Source organism: Numida meleagris, chromosome 3, assembly GCF_002078875.1.
Source record: "Numida meleagris isolate 19003 breed g44 Domestic line chromosome 3, NumMel1.0, whole genome shotgun sequence".
Lineage (NCBI taxonomy): Eukaryota > Metazoa > Chordata > Aves > Galliformes > Numididae > Numida > Numida meleagris.
In genome coordinates this window covers 82,858,187-82,883,446 of record NC_034411.1, presented here as the reverse complement: position 1 = coordinate 82,883,446, position 25,260 = coordinate 82,858,187, and the positions used below count along the sequence as shown (strand labels likewise).

At 36.7% G+C, this 25,260-nt stretch overlaps 1 protein-coding gene across 2 annotated transcripts in view; it reads left to right on the top strand.

Moving 5' to 3' along the window:
- Positions 1–25,260, top strand: part of FAM135A (family with sequence similarity 135 member A) — a 69,744-nt gene that overhangs the window by 42,502 nt on the left and 1,982 nt on the right. For both annotated transcript variants that reach the window (XM_021393270.1, XM_021393269.1), the window contains 9 exons: positions 2,837–2,910; positions 3,217–3,371; positions 3,616–5,926; positions 7,863–8,023; positions 10,091–10,182; positions 12,153–12,250; positions 17,306–17,457; positions 18,843–18,953; positions 24,782–24,895. In XM_021393270.1, the coding sequence (XP_021248945.1) occupies positions 2,837–2,910; positions 3,217–3,371; positions 3,616–5,926; positions 7,863–8,023; positions 10,091–10,182; positions 12,153–12,250; positions 17,306–17,457; positions 18,843–18,953; positions 24,782–24,895 (3,268 nt within the window). The remainder of the gene's footprint in view (positions 1–2,836; positions 2,911–3,216; positions 3,372–3,615; positions 5,927–7,862; positions 8,024–10,090; positions 10,183–12,152; positions 12,251–17,305; positions 17,458–18,842; positions 18,954–24,781; positions 24,896–25,260) is intronic.

The following is a 25,260-nucleotide window of genomic DNA, read 5'->3' as shown; positions in this document are numbered from 1 at the left end:
TTAAGAGTATTTTGGGGATGTTTTCCAGTTCTCACAAAATTTGAATAGGAGTTCCCTTCCTCCCTTCTTTAAAGACAAAGGCATGACAGAATGCTTTTATGCCCACTTTCTGGTATCTGTCACTATTCTTCAGTGTTACATACAATTTTTTTCTTTTTAAATATGAAAAAAATGTTTTTTTAATAAAAGCTGTGGGAATATTCTGGGGGTGTGAATCTGCATTTGCAGCATAGTGTTGAGGTGCTGAAGGTTCATGAGTAGTCATCAATATAGCTTGCTACTGAGCAACATCAAGTATAAATTTTCTGAGTTTTCTGGCTTGAGCTCAGAGCTCACCCTTGTTATAACAACCAAAAAAATATTTTTTAATAAAAAAATACAAATATGTATAAATATAAAGCTTATTTTATTTTTGAAAGATGTCACTAATTGCCATTTCTTCCTGAGTTCTGCAGTTACTGGATACCACGGTATCTATCCAAACATTAAAGACTTAAAAAGCAGGACACGGGTAATCTTAAACTTACCTTTTTATTTAAGGCTTGATAGCAAAGAGCAAGCAGGCTGTCTCTAAGCTTGCTGTCTGGCACGAGCTGAATAATACAGCATTGAGAAGGAAATCTTACCTGAGCCAGCTTTCAGAGAACTAGCAAAGTGATGGTACTTAATTTTACAAGGACTAATTTGCAGATACCACAATAGTTTCCTGTTCTCCAAGTTGAGAAGAGCTTGTGCAAATACTTTGCACATATGTGGAGTTAAAATGTATGTAAGAAGGCCGAGTCCCACTGGACTTCCCACATGGCAGTAGAGCAGGAGTCAGCAATCCACAACTTCAGTAAAGCTTTAAATTAAAAAGTGATGGTAAATTTGAGCCTTGGTCTTCTTAAGAGCATGGTTGATTTTTGATTTTGGATACAGTTTTGCAGGGCTTACTATAATATTTTGCGATTTGCTTTAATAGTCTCGAGAATTTCTGTTCTGAGGGCATAGATATAAACTTGTGGGAAACCTGCAATGATTGTGTTTCAGTAGAGGCATTATCCACAAGACAAAAGATGCGGACTTTCTGATTAGTGATTTTAGGTGGGATTTGACAGGTGTTCTACTAATTCTCCTCATGAGAGAATATCTGCCGTTTCTAAAATAAGATTTCTTTACTACACAACATTCTTTCCTTCCAAATAATCTCTCTTATTTTGGAAACAGATGCTCTCTTCTGGTCTCTACTGGGTGCTAAAGCTCTTTTAAATTTACCTTTTCTTCTTGCAGTATTTATAGACGATACTCTGCACAGGCAGGTTCTCCCTGGGAAGGTTTTATATTAATCCAAGAGAAATGAACACTTTCAGGGACTCATTCCTCTGACTGGTTTAGATGTTCATATTGAAATGGCCCCCCAAAATGCATGTCATTTGCATCTGGTCGAATCGTTTTCATCCTCTGTGCATAGGTGCTTACAAAATAGATAGTTCTGCTGAAGTATTCTTAGAACATACGGTCATAAGGAAATTAAATATTTAAAATACTTAGCGACCACTTTGAGTACATCTCTGTAAAATGCTATACCAGATTTTAAACGTTCCATAAAATATCAGGATAAATGGAGTTGTGCTAGAATGTTCGTCAACTACAATAATCCTGCTGGTAAGGCTTTCACCTGTGTTCTATTGAAAAAGCTGCTTAGGGTAAGTTATTTTATATTACACAGAGTTTGCACAGGAGTAGTTCACTTTAGATCTTTGTTTCATAGTGACATCTTCTGGTAGGTCTGAACACGTTATTCCAAAATAATTTCTTTCAGTTTGTTTAGTCCTAAAAAAGGAGAACCGAGAACCAAGGTCTTAGGAGTGCTACCCATCAGTGTGTGGGTGCTCAGTATATATTCTGTGGCAATTTTACTGTTCAGTTTTTCTTTTGCTTTTTGTCTGTCATGCTAAAACAGGCAAAGCATACTGTCACACTGCATTGAATTGCATGTTTTGATGCAGGTCATTGGCAGTTGCAAAAACAAACATTCTAAACAAACATATTCAGACTGAAGTAATATTTTAATGTAAAACTGGGAATGGGTGACATCTGATTTGCAAAACCTTATGCTGGATTTTCTAGATACTGTGTTTTCAATACGTTGATTATATTTCACTTGTAGTAAATTGTTATAGAATTCATGCTGTTTTATCTCTGCATACTTAATGATAAAAATAACTTCCATATGTTATAAAATACCGTTTTAATATTTCATGGTTTACTAACTTCAGACATACAATTATGTCTTGAATACAGCACTTATAATTAGGACACATACTGTTATTTATCAATTACAGCTGAAATCTTTACACACAATAGATTTTCACACAATAGTTATGTTGTAGGGTTGAGAGTATTCATTAAGTGTTTGGAACGCTTCTTGAGAATGCGTTTCTGATTCCGAAGGTGATCTTCAAGCACATTCAGAAGCATCCATCAAACAGTCATTTCCTTTCACTGAAATTTCTCCTGGAATTTTTGTGTGTTATTATTTCAGGTGGGCCTGATTTAAATGATTCATTTTTTGGTTATCAAGTTTTCAGCAGGCATTGAGTCTAATACATTTCCCTTCAGTCATCCACTGCGCAAGTTAAAATTCTCATTTCACTTGCAAATCTTGTCTATGACATCCTCTTCCCTCACCTACCCAGACTGAACATTAAAAAAAAAAAGCAAAAAAAAACCCACAAAAACTTTAACATATATTAATCATACAAGTTAATAACATTGTAGTGTAGGACTGTTGGTGGATTTTCAGAACTTTATGTAATACAAAATTAGCTCTAACTGTATTTGGATCTTGCAGGTGCGTAGATTTGCAGAAGCATTCTTCTGTCTTGAGCATCCTAGGCAAGCTGCCCTTGCCTATCAAGAACTACAGTGAGTAGCCTTTTGAAGTACAGAATACGTAGAACATAGTACTATTATTCGGTATGTTATGTTGTATAGAAATACTCTCTTGCAAAAATACTTACATAACTTCAAGAGAAACCTAATGTTGTAGAGATTTGAAGTTTGAAAATGAAGAACATAGTGTAATTCAAACGAGTAATGGAATGATTTTTCTATTAAATAAGTAATTAGTGGAAAAGCATCTACTAAAGGGAGTTAAATTACCGCTAATTTCTTTTAACATAAAAATAAATAGTTCTATTTTTTAATGTAGGACTACCCCTTTTTTTTCAGTGCTCAGAGTCACCTACAAATGTGTGCAGCAATCAAAAGCACCTCCTTCTGCAGTTCTCTTCCACCCCTCCCTATTGAATGCAGTGAACTAGATGGAGATACGAACTCCTTGCCTATAATCTTTGAAGATCGGTATTTAGATTCAGTTACTGAAGGTAAACACACCCCACAATGCAGTTTTATTTTTGAAGAAAAGGGTAAGAATTATATAATAACTAAGTATTTCTCTTGACATTTCTTGTTGGCTTTGAAGGAATACATTTGCTTTCTAGGTAATCTTTAGATTGAAGTTGTGAGGATGTGTAAAATTGTATAATTACTTGTGTTTTATAGCTTCAGTTATTTGCATAATCTCATTGTAAACAATCCCTTTTTTTTTTTCCCTTTTTTTGGTAAAAGATATGGATGTACCCTGGTTGGTAGTTCAGAATCTTCCAAGGTCAGAGTCCAATAAACTGGATAAATTTGAAGCTGAAGAAGGTTTTGTTGCTGGATTTACTAGCCCAGAATTGAAAATAAGACCTGCAGGTGCCTCCAGCCTTTGGCATTCAGAAAATGAAAAGATGCTAACAAAGACTTTGAAAGGGAAAAGTGAAGATGCAAATAAACCCAAAGTTAAGGTTACTAAGCTCATGAAAACAATGAAACCTGAAAATACAAAAAAAGTCGTAAAGCAGAACTCTAAGGACTCTGTGGTTTTAGTAGGCTACAAATGTTTGAAAAGCGCAGCACTGGAAGATGCCTCTAAAAGCCCAGAAGGCAGGCCTTCATGCAATACTAATGAAGGGCTGGACCCTACAGTAAGTGGATTTCCTTGTGATACAAAGACCTGCACCAGGCAAGCAAGTCAAAGAGAATTTGTGTGTTTGTCATCTGGAACTGAGGAAAAGACTGCCAAGACTGAAGGTGTTCAACCAAGTCAGGGTAGCCCTGTGCACTGTGAAAATGTGGCTATTTTTGGTAGACTTACTATCTCCCAGGCAGGCCCTGGAATTGTACAAGTAGATAGTGCTCTACAACCCAGAGATACACTTGAAGGTTGTCACGGAGGTCAGCCGGCTTCCTTGGGAGTTAGGACAATTGAGGTCAAGCCAAGTAGTAAGAATCCCTATGAAGGTGAGAAAGTAACTGTTCATATTGGATCGTGGGCTGAGTTTCCACAAGATGGAGTGCAAGGAGAGAATCTGCAGACACCCAATATTCAAGCTTCAGAATCTGGAAATAAATTGCATTCAGGAGAACCAGTGCTTGAAAAGGAAGATGTCCATGAAAAAAGCTTCCAGCACACCAGTGATGTCTTGATAAAAATAAAAAATAATCAACCTAGTTTATCTACAAAAGAAAAGCAACTTTCTGTAAGCGGGGATGTCACTAAATTACCAGACGTAAATGTGACATACGCCTCTTCCAGGTTTTCAGATTCTGGCATAGAAAGTGAACCAAGCTCTTTTGCAACTCTCCCCAACCCTGACCAGGTTTTTGAAAATGTTCAAGGGCAAAATGCATACAATGCTGAGAGATTATTTCCTCAACTTTTACTGAAACCAGACTATGCTGTAAAAAATGCATTGGAAAGCCATTGTACTGAGAGTACCAGTGCTGTAAGTGAAATACAATCATCCTTGACATCCATAAATTCTCTGCCTTCAGATGATGATGAACTGTCACCTGATGAAAATTCAAAGATAACTGTAGTTCCTGAATGCCAGCTAAGTGACAGTAAAACTGTACTGGATCTCGGAGCAACTGACTTGTCAAAATGTGATGACAGTAAAAAATCAAATACCAATTTGCAGCAACATTGTGTTGTATTTTCAGGGCATTCAGATAACAAAACTCTGTCTATACATTCCTCGCTCTCAGGAACAAAAGAACTTTTACACTTAGATGTTTCAGAGGAGGTTACATCTTCTGATGTGAAAAGTAACAGCCCACAGGCAGACCTTGGCACAACCTGTATGGACTCTCAGGTCCTTGAAAGGTATTGTAACACTACAGAAGACACAGGTAAATTGCATTTAGAAATTACTTGCATGGGTGAGCCATCTGTTCTTTCAGGTTCTTCATCTGTAAATGCAGGGTATGAGGTTGAAAAACCAAATGAAGGAAAATACAATGAGCCTTTAGAACTCAAGGAGGCAACGGAAGAACTGTCAACAGCTAAAAGTGACACTGGTACAGATAATCCTTCTCCAACCAGTAGCACTGATATAGTAAAGCAGGGGCTCGTAGAAAACTATTTTGGCTCTCGAAGCAGCACAGATATTTCAGATATTTGGCCTATGGACAACAGCAATCCCGTTAGCCCTCAAAAAGAAGCATATGAAAAACAAATTATTTGCTCTTCCCAGCAAGACGATGAAGAAGAGGAGGATCAAGAAATGATTGAAAATGGGTATTACGAAGAAGCAGATTATGGTATATTAGATGGAGCTTCTGGTGCTGGCCAAGATCCTGACTTAGCAGAAGAAAGAGCCCTGAGGTCTGAAAGGATTGATAGTGGGCATCTGCGTGATGGAATGACCGTGCCTCCCGTCTGTACTCCTGGTTGTCTGTCTTTTCCTTCTTCTCTGAGAGACTCTCCTTGCAATGTTATCTGTTCTTCAAGGAATAAATCTGATGCAATTACACAGCAGCCAGGCAGCACATCTTACAGCTCAGCTTCGCCTGTTTCCTGGTATGAAAGCTCCCCAAAGCCTCAAATGCTAGCGTAAGTGATTGTTTTAAAACAAAGTTTATTTGCTTCTGGAAATGATGTTAATATAGTACAAAGGGGGAAAAGAAGCGTGGTTAGGCTTCAGAGAGCCCCCAAGACTGTGGCTTGTGGATTCTGCACATTCAAGTAGCATCGCATTTTAGATATTCAGATAAAAAATGTGTTAGCACAGAATTCCTTAAATCAGTTACATTGTAATTTCACGTGGTTTGACAAACTTCAAGCAAAATACACATATTTTGTTCCTTTGATTACATTCCTTTTTTAAAAAATAAGCATTCAACTGAAAAGTGATATTGTAATGGTGTTTAATGAAATGGAAGCTGTTAAAATAGCAAGCATAGGAAAATATGCTTTAAGTTTAAAAACATGAAAGCAAAAAAAAATCTGTAACTTACTGTCCATTCTAACTCATTATAAAGCTGTTTGACAATATAGCCCTGTTTTTTGATCTTAACAACGTAACATCTCAGAGACTACAGTGCTATAATTACACTAAGGTTGGGATACCAGGAAGGCCAAATTTAGAGCAATGTCAGGAATCCCAGATGCAAGCATAACAGTTTCCCTGATAACTCCTCCTGCTACCAGAACATGGCAAGCAGCAGCATAATGTGTTGTAGTGGAAGTAAAATGTTGCTGTCACAATGAAGCAAGGTTGGAAGGTAGATAAAGACCAGATAGTTTGAGGTTAGCAGTTGAGTACAGAAGGAAGGTGCTAGCGATTGTGGAGGAACCAAGATTAGAAGTGAGAGGACAGAAAAGCACCTTTGAAATAACAGTGAGTTATTGCTGTGGTATAAGAAGGATGAAAAGCAAAGACTGTTTATGGCATTCTGAAAGAAAGGGGCAATGGAGAGTAAATCTGGTGCTTGGCCTTGGGGAGAGCAGTCTTATGGATTGTTGGATCACTGATTCCAGAGGTCAAGAGCTGCATCTTAGAGAATTAACTTTGGTCCATCTCAGTCATTAAGCATTCCTGCAGTACAAACTAAGTAAACTCTGCTGCGGAGGGTGAGATAAACTGACCACAGTGGCATCTTGCCAGTTAGCGAGCAACGAGCTAAAGAAAAAGTTGGGCAACCAGAGAATGGAAAGTAGAATGGGAGGAAAACAAGAAGCCAGTGAAAGAGGGCAGGTTGCAGAGTGACACTGTGAGGGATCATGCCGAACAAACAACATAAGGAGGGAAAAAAGCATAAAGCTTTTGGCACAAAGCAAGACTGCTTGAAATATTTCAGGCAAAACTGATAGACAGTTAACTGTGTAGGAAGTTCATGTACAAAGAAACCGTGGGAAGGGATAGAAAGGAAGAGCACAAGGAGCTCCTGGCATGTGGGAGACTCAGCTATTAGAAACTGTGATGCGAGCCTGTAATAGGTAAGAGATCAGAGCTCTAGATGTAGTTTCCTTCTGAAGAAAACACCAATTACTCAGCCTACAAGAGAGATTTTATGGTGAGCAAAGACGGTACTGACTCCAGCCCTCTGCTGATCTAGCAAATAGTTTTTAAGTTTGGCAAGAATTACAAAAACTCATTGGAAATCTTTACGTCGACTTTAGATCAGGTTATAATTCCAGTAATATTGATATTGCATTTAAACAAACCTGTTGCTTACTTAAGACCAGAACAAAACCTGAAATTCCGTGTTTTCAGAAATATTCCAGTTAGAGATTTTCAAAGGAGAGAAGAGTCAAGCTTGGGTTATGGATTTTGTTATAGAGGACAAGGGACTGTAGAAAGCTTGAAATGAAAAAATATTTTGAGGAACTGGTTTATTTTGTGAAGAGTCATTTGATAATTTTTTTTTGTTCGTATCAGTCGTGTAAAGACAAAAGCAAAAAGTCAGTAAAAACTCTATCCTAGGAGATCTTAAATTTGTCTGGCAGTAGTAAATGTTTCTTTATCATAAATATTGTTCCATTTCAGCTTCCTTCAAGCTAAGGAAGAACTGAAGCAACTTAAACTTCCAGGATTTATGTACAGTGATGTTTTCAAACTGGCCTCTTCAATACCTTACTTCAGTATGGAAGAGGATGACTGTTCAGAAGAAGGAATACATCTTATAGTCTGCGTCCATGGCCTAGATGGTATGCTGGGGAATATGACACTGAGTGAGATAGCAGGTCAGATTACCAGTCAGGTTTAGCTTTTGTTATTTGAACTCTGAACTGAGTGCTTCTGGAACAGGTTCACTTGAGGGAGATGGGAATCTGACGTTGTACAGTTACATTTAACAGTGTGTTCCAGAAGATCACTTGAATTGAGAATTTTATATAACATTTGTTTTGAGTAAATGTTTCTTCTGCATTAACCCAGTTTATGCTATAATTCACACTAGGTATATCTTTCAGTTTTTATGTCATCTAAGTATTTGTCCGTACTGTGGAAAGAGAACAGAGTTAGTGACAAAACGATTTTGTTTAGAATTTGTAATGCTACATTGTCAAGGAAAATAAGAAGTATGCGTATTGTTAGGAAAAAAAATTACATATAAAATGCAGTCAAGTGTGTATTAAGTTTTAAAACGTTAGATCACAGAATCACAAAATGGTTGAGGCTGGAAGGGACCTCTGGAGACTATCTAGAAGAATTCCCCTGCTCAGCACAGGTTGCCCAGTGAGATTCCTGAGTATCTCAAGGACGGAGACGGTACTGTAATAAAAATGAGAATATCCCTTGATAAATGAAAGAATATAGGAAAATTTAAATAGTGTAGAATAGAGCAGCATAGAATTGAACACTGACAGGCATGGGGCATCAGTCACGTCTCCAGGAAGCCCGTACCAGTGTTTGATCACCCTCATGGTAAAGAAATTTTTCCTAACGTTCAGTCTGAGCCTCCCCTGACACAGATTTGTGCTATTCCCAGTCATCCTATCATTCATTACCAGGGAGAAGAGGTTGGCACCCCATTCTCCATTTTCTCTCCTCAGAAAGTTTTAGAGAGCTGTGAGGTGTCACACACACTCTTAGACTCCTTTTTTCCAAAGTAGACTACCCAGGTGTCCTCAGCCTCTCTTCATTAGGACATGCCTTCAAGCCCTTTCACCAGCTTTGCTGCCTTCCTCTGGTTGCATTCAAGCTTGAATATGTTCACCTGCTTTTAGTTCAAAATATATGGGCACACCGAGAAATAATGTCTGCTCTAGTTAGGTTATTTCACGTCATTCTGCCATCAACCTTTTTGTCTCATATTGAGAAGCTTCTTCAGTAACAATGCAGGAAGACCTAAGAGAGCAATAGATAGACTGTTGGGCTGGGCTGAAGTTGCACAGCTGTCTTACTAGTTTTTCAAATTCCTAATTAAAAAAAATCAAAATAATAAAATGACTTTTCCTTCTGCCATTGGACAGAAAGTAGCCATGGTTCTAAAACTGAACTCAGAAATGTTTCTTCTTCCTTGTGTAAATGTTTGTGTGCTATAGTGTCCCTAGAGTTGACACAAAAGATAACTTGGGCATAAAAACTGCTGTTAAAAAAACATTTATTTGAAGCCTTTGAACAATCCACATAGATAGATTTGTCTTCCCAAACTTGAAGTTTGTACAAATTATTTCCTCTTAATGAGGGGTGGGGTTTGTTGTTTGTTGTTTTCCTTTATGGCAGAAAGATTATCCTTTTTCCAAAGATATGCATGATCACTGATATAGAGAAATCTTCAGGACTCTGGTTAAACTAGCTTTAGTTGTCTTGTGTGCCCGTCTAAAGGTATGTTTATCCGCTGATGGCCTAGTTTGCCTTTTTACCCTATGAAAAACTTTACAACTTGCCCTTATCCCTTGCTGCTTCACTGAAATCTTTTAAGCTAGCTTTGAGTTCTTTAATTGACTCTTATCAAAGTTAATTAGGTTTTCAGGAATTTAATGTTCACAGTGCTATGTAAGTGCTGGATGCTAAGACAAAATCAAACATGACTTCCTTGCTGTTTTAAAATGATATCTGTAATTGAATGTCATTTTTATAGACCATTTTGTCATTGCATTTGACATTGGAGTTTATCTTCCCGAGTCTCACTGAATTTTAATTAGGTCTGAGAATATTATTAGCTGTGTTTAAATATAAAGTTGTGCCATACGTTCATTTCGGAGCTCTAAATGCTTTTTATTGCGAGTTCGCTTTGCAGTGTCTAACTGTTGATTGTTTTTCCTCTTTAGGTAACAGCGCAGATTTAAGGTTAGTGAAGACTTACATTGAGCTGGGTCTGCCTGGAGGGAGAATAGACTTCCTTATGTCCGAAAGAAATCAGGTATTTGCCAACAACAAAAGAATTTTTGTAAAGCAGTAAACGCTGTACACTTTCAGACATGTTTATTTAATAGCATTATTGTGTTACAGTTTACCATGTTCTATGTATTTTATTGTTTTCTCATAGAATCCGTGATTTGCTCTGTGGCTTACATTCAAGTGGTTACAAAACTTAGTAAGATAACAAAGCAAATATAGAAGGAGTAATATTTGTTGCTGCCATTTTGTTGTGTGTACCGATATCTGCTAAGTTTTCAGCATTATCAGTTAGGACTGTAGATAAAATACCTTTAAGTGGTAGAAATAGTAATGGTAGAAACTTGCATGGCAAGAAGGGAGATGTGTTATTTTACAAGTGACACTGAATTAACATTGAATTAGCTTTGTCTTAAATTTTTGTGAACTTTATTACTTTCAGATAAAGTAAACTTGGAAAAGCATGGAAGACCGCTTTTGACATGGTTTTTGGTTTGTTAGATATTTTATTAGATGTACTTCAGGGAAGCATTAGAACAAAGTCTCTACAGTGACTCAGAGGACAGGTTCAGTCAGTGCAGTGGCGTGTTTCTGCAGATAGCTGCTCGGGTGCTTTGAGAACAGGCTGGGCAGGCCCTGAACCATGCCTTCTCTTCTCTAGTCTCAGAATTTTTGACAGTCTTTAGTTCTGGGATTTAGGAATTCCACTGAGACCACTGAGACTAATAGCTACTGATGGATTTTTCTCCTTTCTGTTGGCTGATTCTTTTTTTAGTGTTTTTACTTTGAGTTTCCATACTGAACAGTTGAGATTCTTTCTAAAGGTCACATATATGAATAATTCAGTTGCAAATGGTGACATTTAAACCAATCCCCCTACTTCTTGTTTTTTTGGGGGGAAAAGACAAAAAACAAAAACTAGTCAATAAGCATTCCCCATTTTTTGCTTCATTTAATCAAATATTTTATAAACAAGTAGAATTTCTCCCTCTTCAGGAGGCAGCTGAAGGCCTAGTTCATGCAGTATTTCTCAGGTACATGTGAAACAACTTCTGGACATTCATGTTATCTGTCTCTGCCCGTTTTCTAACTTCCTGTCTTTTAAAATAGGTTGGTCAGAACTTCATAGGGCGTTGATGATGCTTGTGCACCATGAAATTACAAAATGCAATATCGATATTTTCTGTTCTCTCCTGATGTTTGTAAAGTAAATTATTATATAGAACATGGATATAGAGTTTATTGTTTGCATGTATACTTAGAGCTGTTTTTCCCTATGTAACATTGTTTTGCATTTCTTGCCTTTTTATCACCCAGTCATGCAGTAATATAACGTTCTTCTGAAATTCTGGTCAGTTCTAGAATTGATTATCCTGGATGTTTGGTTTTGTCTACAAACTCTGACATCTCATTATTCTCTTTCTTCCCTTTTTCAGACCACTTATCAGTATGTTGAATACTGCAGACTTTAGCACAGATCCTTTGGAAGTTTTAGACGTCCTTTGCCTACCTCTTTTAAATTTCGTACTGTTAATCACTGCAGAGAATTGGCAAGGAATTGGGAATTAAAGGTTTTGTTGTTGTTTTGAATAGGCAGCACTTATGTAGACTTTCTGCTGTTGCACTGCTTGTCTCATATTTCTATGTCATGGGCAGTGTGATTTAGTTTTGAAAGTTTGGTTTTCAGTTTTGCTGCAGATAAGATTATACATAGAGGGAAGCCTTAGAAGTAAAGCTGACTGTGTCATGTTGATAAGATTTGTTTTGGTGTGTTAGAAGAAAGTAGTGTCGTAATGAAATGTTTATCACTTTATTCCATGTTACAGGAAAAAAACTGAAAAAATGAGAATACCTAGCTGTAGTGTTTGTATTCAAAGTTAACATGAATTTGTGTTCTGTTGATCAAAACACTGCGGAATAAGAATTCAGACTGCAGAATGTATATTGCTGCACTAGAAAACACAGTTATTTTTTTTTATTTCTTTTATTTTACAGAATGATACCTTTGCTGATTTTGATTCCATGACAGATCGCCTTTTAGATGAAATTATACAGTATATACAGATTTATAATCTAACCCTTTCAAAAATCAGGTAATATCTGTTCTGTACTATTTATAGAAATAAACTCCAAAGTAGAGTCCTGTGTTGTTCTGAACTGTGATGCTCAGAAGCAGGCCACAAGAGAGAAAGGAAAGAGAAATTCATGGAGCGGGAGGAATAAGGCAAAGGAGGACAGAGGAGAGGGGGGAAATGAAACCACAGTAAGCAAGCTCACTTGGTCCCGGTAGTGGTTGTAGGGCAGAGTGGGTCATGCGTTACATTTCAGGAACTGCTGCCCTGTACTGCCTTAGAGATCCTGTGTGGTGGTAGCATTCTGTAGTGAAACAGATAATATTTTGAGAATGTAGAAGGCAACCACAAGAATGCTATTTCTAGACAAAGTTAGCTTTGTTACTGATTTTAGTCTCTTCACCAAGTAGGTATGGCATATTGTTTAGATTGTCATTCCTATAGGAAAGTTCAGCCTAACCTGTGGCATTAAAGGGCAACTGCATGAGGAAAATATTTCATTTTTTTGATTGTTTTCTATTGTTCCATCTGCTAGAAAGCATGTTTTACATCTTAACGTAGAGTGTAGTATATGCATTCCTCTTCCCTTTTTCAATTATTCTCAGGGAATACCTGTTCCGTTCATATCTCACTGTAGAGTGCACTGCTGGCAGACTTCATTACTAAGCTGTGTTAGTTTTTTGATAGATGGAAGGAACAAGTTAAAGTTTGACATCACCCATTTGTTTAGACATTCTCTTATAATGCATCTGTAGTATTTTTTAATTCATCAGTCGCTGTTACTTATCCTACAGGTTTCTGTGTAGTCATGTGTTTGGTAAGCCTTGTCCAGCTACAGAAAATATCTAACATGTTTAAATGTAATCTCACATTTTAAAGAAGTACTTCTATTTTGAGATTTGACATGGCGAATTTTGTTTAACGTGATTAGAAGCAATCAAAACATGATGCAATTGTGTGTGTGTGACACATACTGCATGTGAGCTCCTTCAGCATTGCAGAGTTTTGTACTTGCTGATACCTCTCTTATCCTGTGGTCAGAAGGCTGTAATGGAGGTACCCAGTTATCTTCCCATTATGCGTATCTGAGAATTGAAGTCTCTTTTGGTTTGTAAATATTTTTTCAGTTTTATTTATCGCCTGTCACCTGAATGAGAAAAAGAATTACATTTTTTATTTTAGTTTCCTTTTCAAGATTTCCACTTGTCTTTGGCTGTCACAAAGCAGAAGTCTCCATCTATCAACTTTTGCTTTTCTTAGGAGGAAGTTAAGCCTATCAGCAAATCCTGCAGCTGTTTCCTCATAGCTGTATGAGAGATCTTTCAGAAGGTTGTGCCTGTATGCACGCTCTTGAAGAGATGATCCAGAATGCCCAGAAAAACACTTAAGAAAGCCTCTGTTTGAATAGCCAACACTTTCCTACCTCATTTTGACTGTCCCACTGTAGAGAAAGTGAGCTTAGTTCTAGCTGGTCATGCTCTCCTGAATGGTGCTAGATCTCTTCCTGAAATCAATCTGTGTAATAAAATATGTTCTCTGTACAAGACGTGCTGAGTTAAATTAGAAATTAGTCTCCAGACTTATAATGATTTCATAAGGCAACAAGGACTGGGCCGCCGCCTTCTTTAGAAGGTCCCTCTTCTAAATTCAAGATCTTGTTATGGGCGAAAGGAAATACTCCTTCTATGTGTAAAATGTTTTGTATAACAAAACATTCCTAGTATCTGTGTGTTAGGCTCTCCTTCCAGCACATCTGAGTCCTAAGATTGGTGATTTACTTCTTCCTTCAGCAGAATGGAGAAGAAAGGGTTACTGTGGGACATCAGCATCCATTGAGTCTGCCTGGGTTTATTTTATCCTATTTTTTGTCTGTATTTTTGCCCACATGTTCTTTCTTTTCATTGTTTCCCAGTTACTTAATTTTTCTGTTACCCTAAACACTGTTTTTATTTCCTGACTTATGCTTCTGCAGTGCACATTAATTGACTGCTGGGGACTTCAGGCATATATATCTGTCTGCACTCCATCACGCCACATTTTATTCTGGTGATGCACATTTCAATCCCCCCAGAACAACTACATGTTGTTGTTAGAAACTGTAGTGCAAATAAGCTGCTTTAGGCCTGACTTGTTCCCGTGCTGCTAGACAATGGTTGTCTCAGCTAAAATAAACTCAGATTAGCTCAGGCCAAGACAAGTCAAGAGAAACCAGTCAATGCAAAGCATCATGGCTTCAAGTAATAGCAAAATCGTTCTCAGTGCTCTACATCTTTGTACTGAGATAAGAAAAGGTACTCCTTGTGCCATCGGAACCCAGAGCCATACTGTATTGTCAACTTAATGAATATTTGGTACTGCTAAAGCTAATACTTGTTACTACACCAGTACACCATCCAATATATGCATTAGTTTTCTTTGAACAAAATTGTACTCAGACTGTGACTAGGAAGCATGAACTAGAACTTCCATTCAAACTAGCAGCAATTTATTTCATAAAAAATCTAGTGAATAAAGAATGACCAAAAAAAAAAAAACCCACATAATTTTTCATGCTATGCATGCATTAGAACACCTACTCTCTAGTCAGACTCTGGGCTTTGTCTAGCCCAGTCAACTATCTCTCGTGGTGCTGTTTAGGGAAAGAGTACAAGCAGAGGACATACAACAGATGTACCCTATTGTGGTTATACCATTTGGCACTTTAGAAAGTTCCTAAGCTTGAGATTGTTTCAGTATATTTTTAGTTTTGGCTTTTGATGGACATTTTTTTCTTTTTGTAAATTTTCATACTTAAACACGATCTTTCATTTATTAATACAGCATAAAGAGGTTTTACTCTGTGTAGTTTTTCAGTACTATCTGAATTTGGAAACTTGGGACATAAAGCAAATATAAATACTGCAGTGTAATTGTATTACTTTAGCGTTATCTTGTCTTCAAAAGACAGTAATGTTGCCACCTGCTGTTCAGAAATGCATTGGTATTGCAGGGCATCCCACAGTTGCAGGTATCTGAAACAACGAGTAGGATGGCTTACATTTTCATCTTACACTTTCCAAAGCTTTTTTCCTCACACTAGATTTGAAGAAATCCTTAAGCCTTTCTCTGTTAGAAAATAATATTAAAGGTTTATTGTATGTTCACCTATAACTTGTGATTTCAGTACAGTGTGTTACAGTAACTTTCTAAATCTGTACAAATTAAGAAGAGTTCAGTCTTTGAGATTTGTTCCCGTAGCTAATTGCAAGCATGTGTTTTCTTCTCAGATGAGTGTTTCATGTTTCTAAAATTTTGATTCAGATATGCCTATATTCTTGAGGATCATAGGATTGAGTGGTGTACCGCTTTTTTCTCCCGTTATGAAATTGACCTTTCTTATGGTACAGTACAAGAGTTTTTCATCCCTTTATGCCATTTAGTAAATAGTGGCTGAACTGTCAGCAAACTGTCAAGAGAATATCTCTGCTGAGGTTCCGATCTTCTTTAGAAAATAACTTCTTTACAAGAGCAGTAACTGTGATGCAGATCATCTACAAAATGAACTTAGTCAATTTCTGCAGACACCATTTGTTCCCCCCAAAATATCTGTGGTTTTGGTTTTCTTGCATGGATGCCATGATTTACATAGAATTTACAAGAGATTTACATTTACATAGATTTACAAGAGAATAGTTTCAAATTTTAGCATTCAAGGGAATCAGCAACTCAGTATTTTCAGTCAGCTAGATAAACACAGCAAGCTGTGGCAAAGAGTTTCTGATATTGCAGCAATTTCAAAAATCTAGTTGTGAAAGTGGCCAGAAAGAATATACACATACTGTTAAACTGTGTCTTAGTAAGGAACAAATAGCCCATTCTGTCATAGAAATGTACAGTTCTGTCAGAGTATAGGAGTGACCCAGCCATTCTGTAGCCTAATGTTTGAATTTTTTCACTTCGCTTTAAATTGGAATTTTCATAGTTAATAATTCTTGGTCAGAAAAAAAAAGGATAGTCAAGTAACTTTTTAGCAATATATTTTATACATATTTGTAACTTTAGCTATTTTGAATGAAGTGATAAAAGGAACATTGGAATAGTGATAGTATGAGTATAATGTTGGGGCAATGAAGTGACCTAGCCATGGTAGTTCTACCATAGATTTCCCAGATATTTTTGGATGGTTGCCTGTTTTCTCCAAGTCCTGAGATTACCTTTGTAAGACAGAAAGACAGCTTTTTTTTCATCTAATTTTGTCGATCTCATCTGTACCATATCCTCTGTAACTTGGTACCTAAGATAGGGTGGTCCTTACCTCTGCAGGGGTCTGCAATCATAACTGCATAATAACTAGAATTGCTTTATTTTATAATGTTCCTGCTAAAGAAATGCTTTGTACTGTTTTCCAGGTATGACAGGAGGCAACTCAGATCGAGTAATAATTATTCTTAGAGCTACGTCAAGTTAGAGAGTCCCATCAGTCTTCACTCTAACTTGATTAACCAGGCAGACAACTAAATATAATGTTCTCCTGGTAGACGGGTGTCTTCAGTTGTCTACCTCAACCTGATAATCATTTCTTTTGGTCAGCTAAGCAGATGTGAGATGTTCCTTCTATTTTAAAATGTTCGGATTTAGTTAAGTAATGTTTTTCCCATTTATAGGGATCCAGTTTTGAAATCCTCCAACAAGTTCATTCAGTATGTATATATTATACTGAATGCCATCAGATGTTTAAGTTGTGATTTATTCAATTACGCACAACTCAAAATATTTTCTGAATACTTAGTGCTAGGGGAAATACACCCAGCAATAATCCCGGGTTTGAGTGGGAGGATAGTTTGTTTTCAGCAGCCTTCAAAAACAATTTGTAAAATGACTGTAGAGAACATGTTTTTAATGAATTTGTGTAGCCTGGGAGATACAGGCAAGCTGTGTTTCTATAATTGCCTAAAATAAAGGCTTTTCAATGGAAGCTTTTCATTATTTTTTTTTCCTGTGCTCCTTCAGCATTTTATGACAGCAGTTTTATTTTTTTCTCTGTAAAAGAAAAAAAAAAAGAGATTACCATCAAATTCTGTTTTTATTTTTGAACAGCTTTATTGGCCATTCACTGGGCAATTTAATAATTCGTTCAGTGCTCACAAGACCTCGATTTAAATATTACCTCAACAAACTTCATACCTTCTTGTCACTGTCTGGACCACATCTTGGTACTCTCTACAACAGCAGTGCTCTTGTTAATACAGGTAAAATATTATTATTGATAGTATAAATTCAGGGGAAGTTTTGTCTTCAAATGCGTTTAGAGTTTACAAGTGGGGAGTAGGGTTATAAAAATAAAGTATCGATAGAAGGATGTGCCTAAGATGGTTGGTGTGAGTTTTCCAGTATGTTTTGATTCAGGTTTTTTTTTTGTTTGTTTGTTTTTTGCTACACCTTACAGAAACTCTTGCTTTAACGTACTGAATTCAATTTATTATAAACTGAATTTTAATATCTTTAATCTGCAAAACAACCAGGTAAATGCACTAAAACTATGTATGTTTTTTCTGAAGACTTAACTGTAGCTCTAGCAGAACTCTAGCAGAAACTGCTTTGCAAATAAATTCTAGAAAGTCTTTTTAGATAGTGCACATTTTGTAAATAAATTAAGGATGAAAACTTGTTTCTGAGTTTACCACTTGCCTTGAAGGGCACGAAACCAAGCTGAGTAGCCCTTATTTTCACTAAGCATAAATATATTCGTTAAACTGTTAAGAGTACACTCTAAATCATGAAGAAAATGTACTTATTTAATGGCAGCTCATTTATTGTTTTATTGTTTCATACAAAAATTATGAGAAATAACTTTCGGCTCACATACGTTGAGGTTAAAAAAAGTTGACAGGAATTGTTGGCCAATTGGAGTGCGTGTTGGAGACTATCAGAGCATACCCTTAAGGATTTTGGAAAATACCAAGATAATAACAAGTAATGGTATACTAATCTAAAGTACTATATCAAATGTATATAGTACTGGTCTTCAGGGAATCACTACTGAAAAATAACTATTTCCCTAAGAGTTGAATCAGCACATAAAAGCCAGGTAGCCAGTGGGCTTTCCTCATTGTCTAATAAAGAGGGTACAAAATCATAGAAAATGTAATATTATTATTTTTGCCCCAGAAAATTCTGCTTTCTTTTTTATATCTCCTAATTATTTTTTATTATTTCAATTATTTTAAAAAGTTGTTTTCAGAAAGCTGAGAGTGCTTGTTGATCAGTTTACGTATTTCAACATCAGAATGTTCTAATAAACATAACATAATATAATCTGTAAATTATTAAAATAGAGTTTGAATATCGCCTTATGGCTAACATTGATAAATTTTCACTTTTTAAAAGTATACTCATTTTTGTAAGAGGGTATTTACTTTACTAGAAGTAATGGTCTTCATGCTTTATTATATGCATAGACAATAAATCTAATGAAGAAAAATTTAAAACGTCTTTGGGTGTGGCAGTGCTGACATGAAAAATAAAATAGCAACATATGAGGGGCTAAATACATAGATGCTACATATTTTATATATGTCTAATTACTTTTAATATATTATTATGGATTATATTCATGTTTTGCCTTACAATATAGGACTGTGGTTTATGCAGAAATGGAAGAAGTCTGGGTCTCTGTTGCAGCTGACGTGTCGAGACCATTCGGATCCGCGACAAACATTCTTATACAAGCTTAGTAAAAAAGCAGGTAAGCTTTGTTAATGTTTGTTATATTTTAAAGACAATTATGCATAAATGTGAATAGGAAACCTAGAAAACATGTTTCCACCAAGTTCATTTTTTTAGTTTAAGTTATATTGGGTTTAGTTTCATATTTTTCAAGTAAACAGTAAATCGTCCTTTTTTTTTTTTAGAGGTGGACCGTCAGATTGAGACTTTCCTTCCTCACTAATGAGCCTAAGTTCTAAGTGCAACCACTATGCTATATATGTCAGCTCCCTCTTGAGTTACTGAAGTTAGTTACTGCAGTGCGATGAGTCAAGTACAGCCACGCTTATTTAAGATTACCTGTTTATGTATCTCTTTGCTTATCTATTCTATAAATATAAAATTCTGCTTTAAAGTTTCTGATGACTGATCTTTTCTTTCCTCGTTAGGGTGGACAGAGAAAATAAAACCTTCTTTTGATAAAGGAAGGACAAGTTGTTCTTAGTATAAAAGCTAACCTCCACCCCAAAATTAGCTTATTCATAATATATCATTAATACCATTTTCTCTGGTTTGAGTATTCTTATGTCAGATGTTGGCTGAGAGTCAGCTTTGGCTGTGAATAATGTTCCAATTTGGGGTTAGTTTCCATTAAACATTATAAGGTTTACTGAGTATTCATTTGAGAGGTATTTTTAAACGTGTATCAGCCAAGCGGTTGTGGAGCCCAAGATGCTCATGTTTTGGGGAAATCTGGGCACATTTCTCTGTCAAAAGGTTTGTAGGTTGTCGCAGCTGAAATCTGCTTGAGAGCTTTGGGCAGGAAAAGACTGACATCTCGTTCCTGTGATGTTTGAATCCACAACTTGTATGACAAGAGACAGAAAAGAATAAAATGATAAATATATTATGAATAAATTCCCCCCATCTGTATCATGTAACTGTTCCTTTGTACAGCATCAGTCTGTCTGACATTATTTGCTAAATGAATAGTCACACAGAACTTACTCCTCTCTAGTTCTTTGGGTTTTCTACCTCCATTTTCCTTCAATGTAAAAATCTTTTGGTAGGAGTTTTTTAAAGCAACTAGTAAAAAACTAACAAGTTTTCCTAACAGTTGCAGTTGTTACAGTGCCTGATATTGGTGCTTTGTAATTCATTCTTTTTGTTAGAAAAGAAAGAATGACCTTAAAATGTTAACTTGTTAACAGCCTCTAACAACCTTAAAAAGCCTACTTTGAGATTATCTTTGAGAATTCTGAAAACTTGTGTAACAGGTTTACACATCTAATACACACAGGAATGTGTAACAGATTTCCCTTCTGGCTGTGACCATTCAAAATTCTATTAAGTTAAAGCTATTTTACTATTACCATAACTGGTAATTGCTAATAAGGTGCAAAATGTAACCTTATCTGCTCATAAAAACCAAGAAGTGGTAGGATAATTCTAAATGAAGAGTGTCTGAGTTTATGCTAATTCCTGAATATAAAGTTGCCTTAAGCACTGGTCACTTTATGTTGGAGGACAATTTCTACCAGCTTTAACCAGAGGAAAATTTAGTTTTCTGATGTTACTTCTACATAACAGTATTTTTTAGAAGTATGTTCTTTGACAAAAATTTTCTTGAAGTTTGCACGTCATGTCTTCAGCAGCCACAATCTGTCCGGAAGTTTCTGGGGTCTTGCAAATGATTGTTAATTTCATACTGTGACAAGAAATTGCAGCAGGTTGCCAGCTTTAATGACATGCAAGCTGTTTAATACAGAAACATTTGCAGCAGCACAGACAAAAAACCACACAAAACGTCTGTTCTCTGTAAACAGAATTTCATGTTGCAGTATTGATTATTCGACCAAAAAAATAGAATTGAATTATTTGAAATGAACTTGATAAGATTTTTAGACACAAAAACAAAATAGATATGGTCATCTACTTTCTAATTGCATGGCTTTTAGACATGAGTACGTTGGTGAAAATGAATACCTCTCATAGCTGAACAGTTGACATTTTCTGTAAAAGTTACAAAATTGTAGGAATGTAGACCTGTCCTCAAAAGGATAACTGGCAATTAGTATTAATATTACTTGAAACCAGTGCATTAATGACTTGCTTAGTATAGCACCATGTTGTGATTCAGTGCGAACTTCAGGAATTTACACAGCTTCTGATTTTTGCTTCCACTTAATCTGTGGATTATGCTCAACTATTTTCCACAAGGGATAATTGCGTTTTCATTTTTACTTTCTAATATGAAATGGTAACATTATCTAGCTTAGGTAATTGTAGATGTTTACTGCTATATCACTAGAGTAATAATGAGAAGGGTTTGGGATGGTCGGTTGCTTTTTTAAAAAAAAAAAAAAAAAGATCGAAGAAGGATGTGCGTTTGATCCCAGTATTCAAATACATAGTTGTTTCCAGTTGGAGCACATTGTAATTTTGGTGTGAGGAAGTGGAAAGGCAGTAGCTCCAGTAAAAGAGAGATGCTTTCAGGTGTGATGTGAGGCAGGCACTTCTTGATGTTCTCTAATTCACTTTGTTAGTCATAAAATATGCTCACATTTGCACTTTGTTTTGGCTGAGAAACTCATTTGGAAGCAAATCTCTTCATCATCCCTGTTTACTTCTGAACACAATGAGTGAGCTTCAGCAGTCAATGCATATTTCATCCACGGGATCAGACAGAGCTGGTCCAAAGTAAACTCTCCTGGAAATGGGTGTTATGATGGATGAGAGATTCCTAATACTGACAGGGTTTTTCAACAGTTCTGTTCTTTTTATGCCACAGGATTCAGAAATGTGAATTGCATAGCTGTGGTCTCTTCCAGGATATTTTTGTATTTACGTAGCGAGGCTCAGATTCATATGTCCTAGCTCTTCCACAGGACTTGATTAGTAGAATTCTTATGTGCTTGTTTATCGCATAATCTCCCCTCTTTAAAAATAATGCATTTTCCTAATCTCTGAAAGGAGGAAAGGAAGCTTGTTTGGGTTTCAGTTTATGTCCATGTCAGCACAGGTAGAGTGCAAGCTTGCCAGAGTTCAAGAAGCCTTTGGACAACACTCAGAAATACAGTTTGAATCTTGAGTGGTCCTGTGTAGAGCCAGGAGTTGAACTCAGTGATCCTTGTGGGTTCCTTCCAACTTGGGATATTCTGTGATTGTATGAGATAAACCATGAGTAAGCACGGTTGACATGTCTTCTGCTTTGAGATGTTTATTATGTAGAGGATGTCAGCTTAGCATACTTGGTGCTCTTTGGCTTTGTGGAGGGAAAAAGCTTGAGGAAGCACCTGTTTATAATGAGACTAGAACTGCAATAGCATGGCAGGTGGTAGTGAGGCACGGCGAGTAACTTAATCACTTCTGCTAAGAGGAGGGACTTCCTCACCCTCAGTGTCACTGTCTCAGTGATGATGGAAGAATCTGGAAGGTTCTAAAGGTGAAGGCTTTAGAAAAGTTCTATAAAGTAAAATATTCAAGGCAGAGTTTTAGCTGTCATGCACCTGAATTGATTCTTCTCATTGACAAATGGTTTGAGTTACCTCACACTGTAGGAATCCAAGGGATTGCCAGGCTCTGTATGATTGTATACACCATTTTGACTCTTTCTTGGAATGCCCATCTGTAGTCATGTGGTGTCACATGAACCATGTCAGAATAAATAACTTCAAAACATAAGACTTAGACATTTTTCTTCAAAATAAGCACAGAGACATCCAAAGAAAAAGCATCCTTGAATAGTTAAAACAATAAAATTAGTGTGTATAAAATAGCCTATGTGCCTTTTTTTGTTCCCAATGAAGAATTCCTTCAAGCACTTTCTCATAATGAAAGAATCCTGATGTTTGTCATACCAGAAGTAAAAGCAAGCCCAAGATATTTTTATGAGGAAGAATAAAGCGTAAAAATGAGTCACTGTGACTAAAAGGGGAATGCCTAATTTCTTAAATCATCATGTTCTAAGCCCGCTTTTTTAATGTTGCTTTTATTTGTATTCCATTACATGTGATACTGAAGACAGTCTGCTTAAATGCTGCTCGATGCAGACTGTTGTTCTTCTAAAGATTCCGCAGGATGTTTCTTCTCTCCTCAGGTTGATTAAAAGATCTAGGCCTGAGCCAGCACTGTGCCCCTGTAGCCAGGAAGGCCAGTGGCATTCTGGGGTGCATTAAAAAGAGCATGGCCAGCAGGTCAAGGGAGGTGATCCTCCCCCTCTACTCTGCCCTGTTGAGGCCACATGTACAGGACTGTGTCCAGTTCAAAAAAGACAGGGATCTCCTAGAAGGAGTCCATCGGAGGGTCACAAAGAGGATAAAGGGCCTGGAGCTTTTCCCATATGAGGAAAGGCTGAGGAACCTCGGTCTGTTCAGCCTACAGAAAAGAAGACTGAGGGGGAATCTGATAAATGTTTATAAATATCTACGAGGAAGCGGGGGGCAAATGAATGAGGGCAGGCTTTTCTCAGTGGTCTGTAGGACAAGGTGTAATGGTCTAAAACTTGAACATAGGAAATTCCGTACTGACATGTGGAAGAACTTCTTTACGGTAAGGGTGGCAGAGCAGTGGAACAGGTTGCCCAGAGATGTTGTGAAATCTTCTTCTATGGAGATATTCAAGACTCATCTGCACATCTACCTGTGTGACCAGTAGTGTACCTGTTTTAGCAGGAGGGTTGGACTCGATGACCTCTTGAGGTCCCTTCCAACCCCTGTGATTCTGTGATTTCTTTATACCTCTTTCATAAATGCTACTGGATATTTCTCTAGGGAAAACTTATATAAAAACATACTTAATACAAGATAAATGTAGATTTCCAAAGAATTTACAAAACTATTACAGATTAGCCTGCATAGAATTCCTATCCTTGATTTCTTCCAAATGCATTATTTTCATCTCAGTTAAAAGTTTTGGAACTGGCAGCTGAATCTCTGTGTAGGATTTGCTGCAGTCATTTTTAATCAGATGTCACATGAAAGATTCCAGTGATTTAGCTGATCTGCTGAGACAACATTGTTTTTCAGTGGGCCCAGACCAAAAAATAAAACCAATGAAAAACACACACACAAACACAAAAAAACCAACAACACAGATTTCCTATTTGAAGAGGATAAGAACAAGGATTTAGTTTTGATGCATTTTTTATGTTTTTATAGATTAGCATAATTTTTATTTATCAATTTTCTTTGAAATCTGGGAATCTCCAATACTTTCTCATATGCTGAAGTTGCTCAGCATTGGTGGTTTTTTTTTTAATTGACTTGGTTTGGAAATGTAGCCTTTATCATACAGTCTATAAAATACTAGAAACCTGGGGGACAACCTCTGCTAGAAAGGAAGGATCTTGTGTTGGATGGACTTCACAGCTGGACCCAAGCTGGCCAAACCATAGAGTGAGGAGGTGGCTAAAAGAGCCACTTACATTAGGTGGGCTGTATTGCATCCATGTTTATGTTAGGCATTAGGCCTGGCCCAACTACACTATTGATCGGAATATCAGCGAAGAAAAGGCACCATTCATCTTTAGTTTTTTTAAGCAATGCAGAGGCTTTTCTCCCTTCTGTCAGCCAGAAACTGAGCACTTGATTCATACATCCCTTCCATCCTAAGAAGCTGAAGTTGTAAAGCATACTGGTTTTAGTTTAGAAAGATTACACGTGGGGCTCACCTGTATGTATTAGAATACATGCAGAGAAAAGGTCAGTAGCCAACAGTCATTCTGTGGCTCTATTATAATTTAATTTTTCGGCATTTTTGTGCAAGCTCTTATGAAAAAATCGTGCCAAATTTCAGCTGCAAAAATATTTAATCATTCTTTAGTAATTGTCAGGTGATTCATTATTTCCTTTTTTGCTTTTCTTGTAGGTCTTCATTACTTCAAAAACATTATATTAGTTGGATCTCTGCAGGATCGTTATGTTCCTTATCACTCTGCTCGCATTGAGATGTGTAAAACAGCTTTAAAGGATAAACAATCAGGTAATAAATGTAAAATAAACAGATTACTGAAATGCAAGCTTATAGATCTCAGATTCATCCTATATGATTTTGGGTGCTTAACTGAGACACCTCAGCTATGTCCTTAGACACCTTGGGCTCACTCTGTAGTAACAGAGAGGGAAAATGAAGAGCTGAATTGCTTTCTGATTCCATCCTGTTCTCTTTGCAGTAGATGAGACTGAGACTCAATTTACAGCTTATGAACTTGGCTGAAAGTTAGGTGGGATGAACACAGCCCCTGATGTGGTAATCTGTGAATGGGGAGGGCAAATATCTTTGATTTTTTTTTTTTTTTTTTTTTTTTTTTTTTGAGGGAGCCAAGTTGTAGCTTCAAGCACATGGAC